Source organism: Somniosus microcephalus, chromosome 13 (genome assembly GCF_052327205.1).
Source record: "Somniosus microcephalus isolate GS21.2 chromosome 13, FLI_Smic_1.0, whole genome shotgun sequence".
NCBI classification, from domain to species: Eukaryota; Metazoa; Chordata; class Chondrichthyes; order Squaliformes; family Somniosidae; genus Somniosus; species Somniosus microcephalus.
Window position 1 is genome coordinate 149881893 of NC_140999.1, and position 12087 is coordinate 149893979.

A 12087-nucleotide genomic window follows, 5' to 3' on the forward strand; every position below is an offset into this window, starting at 1 on the left:
TGCGGCGCTCCATTCCATTCGGTCGCTGCTCTGTACACCCACCAATGCCACTCCTCACGAGAGAATGTTCTCCTTCCCCAGGAAGTCCACGTCGGGGATTTCGCTACCAACATGGCTGACTTCTCCAGGTCCCGTCCTACTGCGGAAGCACGTGAGGACCCATAAGGCGGACCCCCTGGTCGAGAGGGTGAGCCTCCTCCACGCTAACCCGCAGTATGCTTACGTGGTGTACCCGGACGGGCGGGAGGACACAGTCTCCATTCGAGACCTCGCACCTGCAGGTGCTCCTGAAACACCCTCTTCGCCACCCACCGCTACTCCTGCCTACCCCCAGGACACAGTCCCCGCACGAGACCTCGCACCTTCGGGTGCCTCTGAGAGACCACCATCGCTACCTCCCATTACCCATGCTCTGACCCCTGTAGACGGCATGCAGCAGCCCCAGGGTCCGCCACCTGCTACACCTCCTCTGAACGAGACACCGGGTTCACCGTTGGATGCTGCACCATCACCGCCGCTGCTGCGACGCTCAGGACGGCTTACAAGGCCTCCTGATAGACTTCAGTACACGAATTTTTAGTGCACTTCACCCCGCCGGACTCAATTCTAAACAAGGGGTGAATGTGGTAAACCACTGTTGTTAGTATTGTTGTACTTGTCTGTGCATGCCTCAGCTGACTCCGCCCCTGGCTCCACCCTCATGGCTGGGTATAAAGGTCGCTGCTCAGAAGCCTCCGGCCCTTTTGGATACCAGGCAACCCCAAGAGGCATGCTCTGTTCTTTGGTAATAAAAGCCTGTTTATTACTTACTCAATCTCCAGTCTTTTGTAGCAATTGATAGTGCATCAATATCATAATTACCAAGGGGGAAAATTGTTTGGTGGGCTGCAAAAGCTTCCATCTCAAACAACATCCACCTCCACATTTCCAGGATTTGATGTTGCAAAAAAGATTTTTCCCCTCCCTTTTTCCAATTTTAGCTTTGCTCAGTGGGATGGAATTCCTTGGAAAGTTTAGTTAGGAAACACTAACAGTTAGAATTAGAGTTCACAAGCACATAAAAAACATCAAATGAGAAAAGGCAATTTGGCTTGTGAATCCCAGACCTTCTGAAGGGTCACGTGCACTTTGTACTGCTATATGGATTCTCTGTAAGGAGTATTTTATTCTTTTCCTTTTGAAGAGTTAATTCCCCTTATTTCATAGAAAATAATGAATCCCTATCAAGATGGCAGTTGCACATGATTTTACCACTGAAGTTTCTGTGCAATCTAAATCTGCTTGTGGAGACAAACGAAAATCAATCATGACACAGCTGTAATAATGCCCCTTTTACACTTCTCAACCAGCTAAATTGACAATAAATGAGTATAAATGGTGAATATTTTCTTCATCCAGCTTTGGACTGCACAAAGCATTACAAAAGCATGAAAATGTTGTAAGAAAGTCTGTTTCATGGGCTGGGACATTGAGGTAATTATAGCTAGTGGCTTGAAATGCACACCAGCTATAGGGGAGGAATGGCCCACAAACTTCGAACAGAGTCAACTCACTATGAGCACCTAGGAGGAGATTCAGAAGACGTTCCACAGTTTGAAAAGTAGCACTAAGCTAAGACAAGAATTCATCTTGTTTTAACATGGAGATGGTGTATATGTATGGAAGATACTTTTAGCTCAGTTGTTAATGATACCAATGAAATAAAGGAAATCCTCACACAATATAATTAATGAATGCAATGACAGATCACAAAAAATCCTGTCCTAATATGGAGATGAACAACATATATAAAAGAGACTCTTATCCACCGCACTCAGGTAGATGACTCGAATGAAGCACACTCACTTCCTGGGGTAATACCTGCTAGCATTTGCACTCCTCTTACACCTTGGTGCTTTGGGGCACCCGTTTCCTTGAGCTACCATTGGATAACATTAACTGTGTATCCATGCTGTAGGGATGAATATTCCACTGTCAGTGAAGTTTTAAAACCTGGTGGTTTCTTTTCATAACTAAATGCAAGTTAAGAACACAATTTTCATTTCTATTTCCCCCTGCGCATGACTTCAAAATTCTATCATGATTGGCGTTAACAAGTCCTTAACCATCCTTAACTAGATTTACTTTTGGGAGGGAGGCTTGCTTTCATCTACATGTTTCAGCATGGAAGTGAGAAGCAGAATAACAGTAAAAATGGAAGAATGAAATGTTATGGTTTTTTACCATGTTCCTCTGTTTAAAGTTTAATAAAAAGCAAATGTAAACAAACAGAAAAACTGAGCTTAACTTACTCAAAAAAGGAGTATGGTGTTCTCCTGGAGTCCTGGCCAATATTTCTCTGTCAGCACCACCAAAAACAGATTAATATTGCATTTGTTTTCTTGACATCAGCATAAATTGGCTTAATGTCTTGAGAGATTTATTTACTATTTAATCCCAAATCACTTTCCTGATATTCCCATGTCTGGCTCGGGTGCTTTATTCACTCAGATCTTATTTAAGCACCCAATCACTAAATTCTGTAGTAATGCTAATTTTATTGCATCCCACACTCTGACTCACAGAATATCATTTTGTAACAGTTTCTGTGGTGTCCTGTTCCCTTGTAAATACAGAAAACAACGCATTCAATTTTCAGCTGCTGTGTTCATATCTTCACTAATTTGGATATCATTTTCAGGTCCTATACTTTGTGGGTTCTTTTCCTTTTCCTCCTTATATACTTGAAAGACACCATAGGTCAGAGGTGTAGTTTCTTTTTCCTCTAGTCATTGTGCTCATCAAGGTGAGGATAGTAGTATATAGAATGGAAATTTTCCATTTTGGACATCCAGCATCAGCATCAAGTACTCCAACTTTGGTTATAATATGGCTCTAGGTAAAGCTCTGTCTACTCTGCCCTATCCCACATTAGAAAAGCATCCCAATTGTACCTCTGTGACATTTCCATTTCTAACACTATCCATTTTTGTGGTCTCCCTGAGTGAGGCAGATGATTTAGAAACAATTAGAGCTGAATTATTGATAGTTTTCTGCTGTTGACTTTGACAATAATAATTAAATGAGGCAACAAATAACAATATCTCACTGCAAGAATTAATTTGTAATTATGAAGTACTCTGTCATTTACATGATGCAAGGCCAGGAAAGGGAATTAAATAGTCATTTAAAAACTTCAGCGTATCCAAAATGTCGCAGACCTTATCCTGTCCCTTACTATGTCCTGCTCACTCATCACACCTGTACTCACTAGCCTACAATGGGTCCCTATTTCCCCCAAAGTAATACATTTGAACTCCTCATCCATGTCTTTAAGTCCCTCTATGGCCTCCCACACCCTTTGATGTATTCTCCTACCCCACCTCACCATATCACTAGTAATCGAGATTGGTGACGGAACCTTCAGCTGCATTAGCCCTACTCTTGGGAACTCCCTCCTTAATAACACTGTCTCTCCATTTATCTCTCCTACTTTAAAAACCTTCTAAAACTCTACCTTTTTGACCAAGCTTTTGCTCACCCCTCCTAATCTCCCCTTCAATGGCTCAGAATCCATTTTTACAACTACCTCTATTTTTGAAGCACCTTAGGCCTTTTTTTAAGTTAAAGGTACTATATAAAACAATTTGTTGTTGAAATAGATGACTATGCAAGAGTGTGTGATTAGACAAGTGGCTCATGGGAATAAAATACTGTCTCAGACTCTAGCCAAAAATCCTCTTTCGAGCTGTAACATTCTATCATTCTGGAATGCACTTATATCTAGCTTGACACATGTTCCTGGACACAAGGCAGTAAACTTCCCTGAATATTGGTAAATAATGCATGTTTAATTTACATGAATGGTGCATATAACACATGTAGCACTACAGCACATAAATTGAAGATAATTCAATACAATAGCACCGTCTTGGGGTCCCGTTAGTAAATATTTAAACAACACTAGCATCAATACTCCTGGGTAATGTCATTATTTTGTAACGCCCTTCCAGACACTTATTCTTTTGAATGATCATATAATAGATTAAGTGACCATGACTGAGACTAATCAAAGCACAGCAATTCTAATTTATATTAATGCCTTTATTATAATTGTTCGGATATTGAATTCACCGAGTGATCTTGCACTATTGAACTATTATTTATGTCAACAGTTAGTAAAGTAATGAATAAAAATCTTACAATGGCAGCTTTCTTATTCGTCTTGCTTTGCCATTGCCATGTCACTTATTGTTTTGACTGAAATCCAGCACAACCTGGGTTTGCAATATCCAAATGTCTTTATTTCAAGGGAGCCGGTTAAATGCTCTGTGTTCCCTGGGATCAGGAACAGCTGGGTTCGCTTTCTCCCTAATGATACACATTGGCTGTAAGAGATAATCAATGAAAACAACACGAACACGGTGTACTGTAATCGGTGCACGTCAGAAATGTGGCATGGCAGTACCATGTGTGTTTGTGAGATAAAAGAAGAAATGCTAAAATCAATGCGATCTTGAAAGAGGAAATTAAACCTTACCAAAAGGTTAAAATGTATCAATATACACAGAAACTCAAAATACTTATTTCAACACGATCTCTTTAGTTATCTAGAGTGTTTTCAATCGGCAGTGTGTTTGTTACTCATTAGTGTAATCCTGAAAGGTTAATTTATTTTCAGTGTCGATGCATATTTTAGTACAACGTAGAAAGTTTACAAGAGCCCATCTAATTTGATGAAATTATGCAGCCAAAATGTATTGTTTTTGTGTTGCTAACAGTTAAGCGCATTACAGTATTTTCCTGTCGCCTGGTTTACTGTCTACTTGCAACAGACAAGGTAGAAAACAAATTCATTGGTATCTGTTCATCCATTAAATTCCAATCAAAATTAAAATGGCTTAACTTTCCAGTTAGAGAATCGTTACCCGAGAAACGACAGCAGCTCGGGTACCGTCCAGACAGGGGGGTTAAGCTCTTTTACACTTGTCTAATTTACAATTATATTCGGAAAGGAGAGGAAGGCGTACAGCCAGTGTCACTAGTAAAGCAGCGAATGCTCCGTTCCAGCATGAAAAGTAAATCTTACAATATGAAAAGGTCAACAATCAAAATAGCATCCGCTAAATGGAATTAGCATTTAATGTAATGCTGGTTATTTTTAAAACCCGGATTGCCCGTGTCTTTGTAACGGTGCGCGGGATTAGAACGGATATGTTATAACATTGGTAGTATTTGAGGAAATTGCTGCTCCGTAATGAATCCCATCAGTGTACTCATTGGCTCAGAAAAGACGTATATTCAACGTCGCAAATGTCACCAGAACGCCGGCGGTAAATAAATAGCGAGCGCTGGAGGCTGCAGGTTGGAAACCCTGGATCCCAGCACTACTTCACAAAGCTGATGATGTTAACAGAGTAACAAGAAGTCAGTGGACAGGAGCGATTATACACCGCATTTCACAAAGCGAGTCCGCACTTTCTACCAGAAAACTACAAAGATCCTGATTTTTTTCCTTTTGTTCCCGAAGAATATCCAGGTAACTTGAGAATGTATACTCGTCAATAATTTCTGTTTCTAGGGATCGCTGGACCTTTGAATATGTATGTTAAATTACAAATCTATACAGTAAAACTGCCTTGAACTTCACCCTGTTGATCGCTAACCTTTCTAGGGTGACCATCTAATCTCAGTTTCCACCATAAATGAATGATTCAGATATGTACCAATGTATCAGTCTCTAAAAGACCATCTGAGCTTATTCTCAAAGATGGTCATTATGGGCCGATTCAGATCAATGTACAGTGGAACCACGTACACAATCTGCTTTAGGTAAAAACAATTTGCTTAGAATCAGATTTACCTGCAACAGGATGATCAATACCGGTACTGCCTCTCGAAGAAATTTCAACTTGGTAGATATTTATTCATATCAAGCATTTGTTGGACATGAGATTCACCTTACTCTGGTTTGACTGTAATTGCTGAGGTAACTTTCATGAGATATCGCAAACCACCGGTCTAATCTTTGAATTGATGCTGCGCTTTCCCCTTCAAACTTACTTTTGCTTCAGAACTTTTATTAGCGTTAGTTTCATCTCTAAAATTATAACTTAACACCAAATTTATCTTTCGGAAAATCTTACGGTGTGTAAAGGATAGAGCCATACAATGATGCAATATTTTTTATGCAGATGATATATTCTTTGTCTCTCTCGTATGTGTTGAGATGTATGCAAGTATGCGTTATTCAAGGTGTAAAACATATAAGGATGTAATGTGTTGTACAGTACAGATCCCTGCATTTAAATGACTATTTAGACGAACCCAGATCTATTTTGTCATTCTGCACTTCAAAATGCGCTGACAATCTTGTATCGTTTGAAAGTCGGTTACACAAGATCCTAACCTTAGGGGCTGTTTGTGAATCCATTGTTGTAAGCCATCTAAGTCATAAAGACTAAAAAAATCAGAATGATGGATGTCGAAAATAAAAGCAGAAAATGCTGAAAAAAACAGTTGGTTCTTCAGGTCCTGAACGAGAAAGAGCGGGTAGAGCGCCTTCAGGGAGATTCTGAAGAAGTGTCTCCACCTGTAACATGAAGTCTTTTCCCATTTGTTGCACAATTCCATATACAGTACTTTCTTTCAAATTCACCCAAATCCTTGACTAAAGATTCAGATGTTAAACCTCGACATTTTTCCTTTTACTAATTTTGAGTTGAAAGCTACATTCTAGAGTATGTTCCACTTTGTGTTTCAGATTCGAGTGATGGAGTGGGGTGTGCTTGTTCTGGTGTTGTCCCTCAGTTCACTGCACACGGTCCACGCCGACTGTGCCAATCGGTGTTCGGCATGCAACTCGGTCCTGGACAACTCGATCAAGCCACTGGTAAGATAACTACACCCGGTAATACAGTTAACAATTCAAGGTTTCCGACATGAATTATACTCAGCTACACCAATAAAAACTGAAAAGAAACAGCAGTAACAATATACAGCTTTACCGCAATGCAAACTACAGTCATCTACATGAATCAACTGGTAAACAGAACCGTGTCTCAATATTCAGTAAGTCCTAGTCATCCAGATCACCCCATTGATCAAACACGACAGCTTAAAGAGCACAGAAAACTGTCAGCCATATATTTATCTAAATTAACTTGCGCAATAGAATTGGTTAACTAAAAGAAACCAGTTGCCACTTATGAGCTACAGTTTGTCAAGCAAGCTTGCAAATTTTCCATCTGCATTCAGATCAATCTATTGGCAATGGTTATGGAAACTATATACACCAGCATCAATCCTCAAAGTACAGAATATACAGTATACCTACAGACACAAGAAAATGTATTCAAATTAATAACTAATTATGTGTTGCAGAGCGTGACAAGAGCATGGAAAAAATAAAACTATATATTCAATTCCAGGTCAGAATAATTCAGTGCACACACAGCAACATATTTTGGCCGAGTATGTGGATTAGGCAACCACAAACTGTTAGCATTGTAATTACAGAGCATCAACAACAATAGCGGTCTAATGTATAGCACCTATCAAATAGTTTACTACTAGCAACTGCAGACAGAACGAAGACTTTCAGAACCATACCGTATCCAGATGGATTAGTGTGGATAATTAAAAAACTGAATTAACCACAGGCTGACCATAAAGTGAAGTACAAAACTTTAAATGCAGTAATTACAAATTAAAAACAAAACCTTTTGGGGGCTGCAGTTTTCCTGGTTGGATGAATAACGTGCTAAAACTAGTTGCAATACATTGGTAGCGAGTGATCAGTCTGGGCGGTTTGCAGTATTTTGAAGCGCCTTGAATGTTTGGAGACTGGCTTTAACGGAGAGGTTTTTTTTTTAAGATTGACGATTTTTAGACCCTTTCGTCTGTTTGGTATCAGTTGTAGTGGCGGAACAAAGATTATGACACCTTGTGGATGGATTCCTGCCGAGCCAGGAAAGTACAAAACTCCCAGACAATATGCTGTTTGAGTTGCTCTCCGCATCTGTAAATAGTCTCTATTGCCCGGTTGGAGTTGGCAGGACAGAAGTGTCTCCCCCTTTACATACTAAGCGTGCAACTAAGGGTCTGTCCTTCAAAAACACTGTACATGCATCTTCCTGTGTGTGCCACTGTATAGTCTTCGAAAATAATTTTCGTTTTTAAAGCAGCTTTTTGATTTTTTTGGTATAAGTGGAAAAACGAGATGTTACTACACAATGAAAAATACTGCAGATACTGCAAATCTGAAAAAAAATTGAAACTGTTGGAAACACTCTAAGTCAGGCAGCATAAGTGGAGAAAGGTAGATTTCCTTCTGAGGGAATGAGACTCCACATTTGTAAAATTATTTTTTCAGGGCCAGAGAGGTTGTTCAGCAGTAATTATAACTTATTACGCCATTAAAAACTCACTCCCGAATCCACTAAGCCAAACTTTTTCAGCTGTTTTTCGTTCAAGACTATTGGGTAATTACCCTAAGTTCACATCATTACAGAGATTTCAATGCCGAGTCTATTGGCAAGGACTGCGACAGCGCACCCTGTGGAGGACTGGGTATCTCTAACAGCAACTTCTAGATTTACATGTTTAACTGCACATGTGTGGACACCAGAAGTTGTCAGATTTACTATGTAATAATAGCAAGCGCTGTTAGCCTCACCGTTATTATTACAGCAAAATTCGGGCCAATGTTTCAGGTGTCTCACCCTTCATCAACCTTGGTTTTACTGCTATTCTCAATGCACAATGCTGAGTTGTAATTCTTTAAATATCAGCCTGCCTCTCCATTGCAAATGAACCTGAGAATGAAGCCAGGGTCAAATTAATTTATGTGGGCCACTACTGTTGTGCTTAACTGCCATTAATTTAAATTTATATATCTATAACTTTCTTTATCTAAACCATCTGTTTTTCTACATATCAGCTGCCCATTACCTGTAGAGTGATGTTACCTGGTCAAATAAGTGTTCTCATTTCATTAAAAGGATTCTCCTTTCATGGAACCACACCATGCATACATCACGGTGAAGCCTTATTGTGCTACTTTTTGTTAATGGCATTGTCATGATGCAAATAATGCCTATTTTATTTGGCTCTAATAAAGTCACATTTAAATTACTTTATATGGATTAAGTACTTATGATTTTAGTTAACACTGATAATGGTGAGTTATTTGTGCTAAATAGAGGTCCATTTCACCATTAAACAAAATCTCTGTCTTCCGACTGCTGTCTTTCAGACCTGCACTTTAGAGTGCGAAGGGGTAGTGCTGTCTACCAATGAGTGGGAAAAATGTGACAAGGCACTTCACTCGTATAACCCTGACCTTTTGGGCATTGTGGACAAAGCTCTCATTGACCCAGGCACTGATGAAAAGGAAGATGAGAGTGCAGAGGCGCTTCTTGGAAAACAGCATAGTAGTCTTGTGAAACGCTATGGGGGCTTCATGAAGAAGATTGACAAGAGCAGACTTTATGCCAAAGCATTGGCCCAACAAAATGCATACAACAAGGGCCGAAATCTTAAGTATCGAGGATTTCTGCAAAAATTTGGTGAAAGGGATGCCACTGAGTTAGAGAAGGACTCACAGGAACTTGCAGCTGCAACGGAGAATCTGCTAGAAGAAAATAGCGATATCCCTGCTACCCAAGAGCTAAAGCGCTATGGAGGATTCATGAAAGGCTTTGGCTACAAGAGAAGTGCAGAGCTGGGGGATGAGGAAAATCAAGAGATGGAACTGCAAAAGAGATATGGAGGCTTCATGAGAAGAATCGGTAGACCAAGATATAAATGGGATAACCAAAAAAGATATGGTAGCTTCCTGAGGCGCCATTTCCGGGTTTCGGTCAGGTCGGATGATGGTGATGCCAGTGATTACTCTGAAGAGGTTTCAGACCTATAGAAGAGCCAAAGTGATTTGAGTCTAGATGTGAGAATGCAGACTGTCAAGATAGTTGCAGTATTTAAACTATAAATGTATTGTTTTGAATGCACAAATATTTTTGCTATTAAGTTTATAATAGGTTGTCTAAAACAGCAGTTAAGTCAATTAATTCTTGTATTCTGTTGTCATAGTTTATGTGAATCCAATAAAAATGGTCTCTAGACTGTGAACAGCAACTTGTTTTTGTTTGCCTCCTGTAATAGTACTTTAATGTTAGAGTTAATCTTTCATGCTTAGTTTAACAAAATAAAGTAAGCAATTTCTGTGGCTAACAGGCAAAGTAAATCTGACATGCTTAGTTTGTTCCTTGTGTTTTTTTAAGATGGACATAAAATGTTATCACATTACAACCTTGGGCAATTGTTTTCTTTCACCCAGTTGACAACAATCTACTCACAGTGGTACTGTCACCACATTTAGGTTCTTGGAACAGCCAAGAATTGCCAGTTCTGAGCAATCTGATGAAATGTTGTCATGCTGAGTTCATGTAGCAGCTGAAGTTAGATACACTGTAATGAAATTTTTTTGCAGTACAAAAAGGAGACAAATGTGCTTAGTAAGGTGAACATCTATTTGTATATTAAGCATGATAAACTGTCCTGTAGGGCAGAAGATATTGTGACCTTTTTGCAGAGAGCCTAATATGGCACATTGTGATTTCACATGAACAATATTTTTTTTCTGACCCAATGTAATTTTTTTCAATGAGAATTGTGTCACTGGAACATTTATTTATATAGCAAAGCTTTGGTAACTAAGATTTAGGGTTGGCAATACCCCTTAAGAAAAACAATTTTTATTTCAGGGGGAGTTTTCTTGTTAGAATGTTCAGTTTGCTCAAAAAATAATTTATTAGCCATTCTACTTTAGTGAGAATTGTTCATTGCAGTTTTGAAAAGTGCTACTGATGATACAAATTTTTGACGTTACATAGATCTCCTCTTCAGGTGCCTACTAGTAGAGCCTTGTTGCTAGTGTGGACGGGAGCAGCAGGGAATTACAACAAAAATACATTGGCCCAAATTTTGCGGTCAGCGGCGAAAGAACGGTGCTTGCCGTTCACTACGCTGACAGCTGCCCACAGACTTTTCGCGGGCTTTTGAGCGGCAACTTGCTGTCATCGGGTGTCTGATCCAGCATGGTGCCCTCTACAGGGGATCTGTGGCATGTGAGCAGGTTAAGAAAAAGTGTGGCTCTTCAACCAATCAGATTGAAGAATCCTAACTGAGACATTGCAGAGTCTGAATCAGGAAGTTATTAATTAAATTAAATTTAAATCATGCACAGAAAGCAAAATAAAGAGAGGGAAAGAAAGATAGGATTAAGAGAGATAAAAGAGACAGATTAAAAAAAGAAATTTCCAACACTAATTAAATTCTGAAGGAATGAGACTCCACACTTGTAAAATTACATTTGCAGTGCCCGGGAGATTGTTTTGCAGTAATCAAGACTTAACACGCTGTTAAAAATTCACTTACACCTGAATGCAGCAGCCCTAACTTTTACTGGTGTTTTTAGTGGGTAACCAGTGGGTACAGCAACTTTATGCCTTTGCATGGATTTCAATGCCGAGTCTATCAGCAAGATATTCGGACAGCAACTTCTGCTTTCCACGTTTAACTGCACATGTGTGGACTCTGGAAGTTGCTGTCCGATTTACTCCATAATAACGGTGAGAGCTGTTAGCCTCACCATTATTCTCAACACAAAATCCCAACCATTGAATGTTGTACAATTGTTGGCCTCAAGGAGAAAATTGCAGCCAAATCTCATGATATTCCCATGGGTTACAATATTTCAATATACCTCTACAAGTGCTAAATTTAAGAATAAAGTGTTTGCTTATTCTGTGAAAATTCCAAAGTAGGTTTATATCGTTGCTGTTTAACCATTAATGCAGTTAAAAATGAAACATTTATGTTGCAGATTATGTAAACATCATCCTCGTACATTAGACAAATATCAGTGCTTTTTGGAATCAAAATTTAGCAAAATGCTAGATGAGAGCTTGAATGAGAGCAATATTCAATGGTGATGTAAACAAGTCAGTCATATTTACACAGAATAAACAACACAATTGTTTTTACCTGACAAATTTAGAATGGCTTCAATATGCAGTGTCAGTGAAAGCACTCAAAGACAAAGTG

At 39.3% G+C, this 12087-nt stretch overlaps 1 protein-coding gene across 1 annotated transcript; it reads left to right on the plus strand.

The window, feature by feature from the left end:
- The first annotated feature begins 4965 nt into the window (after positions 1-4965).
- Positions 4966-11519, plus strand: pdyn (prodynorphin). The gene is made up of 3 exons (XM_086005341.1): positions 4966-5518; positions 6743-6871; positions 9236-11519. The coding sequence occupies exons 2-3, from the start codon at positions 6752-6754 to the stop codon at positions 9896-9898; spliced, it is 783 nt and encodes a 260-aa protein (XP_085861467.1). The 5' UTR covers positions 4966-5518; positions 6743-6751; the 3' UTR covers positions 9899-11519.
- The last annotated feature ends 568 nt before the right edge of the window (positions 11520-12087 follow it).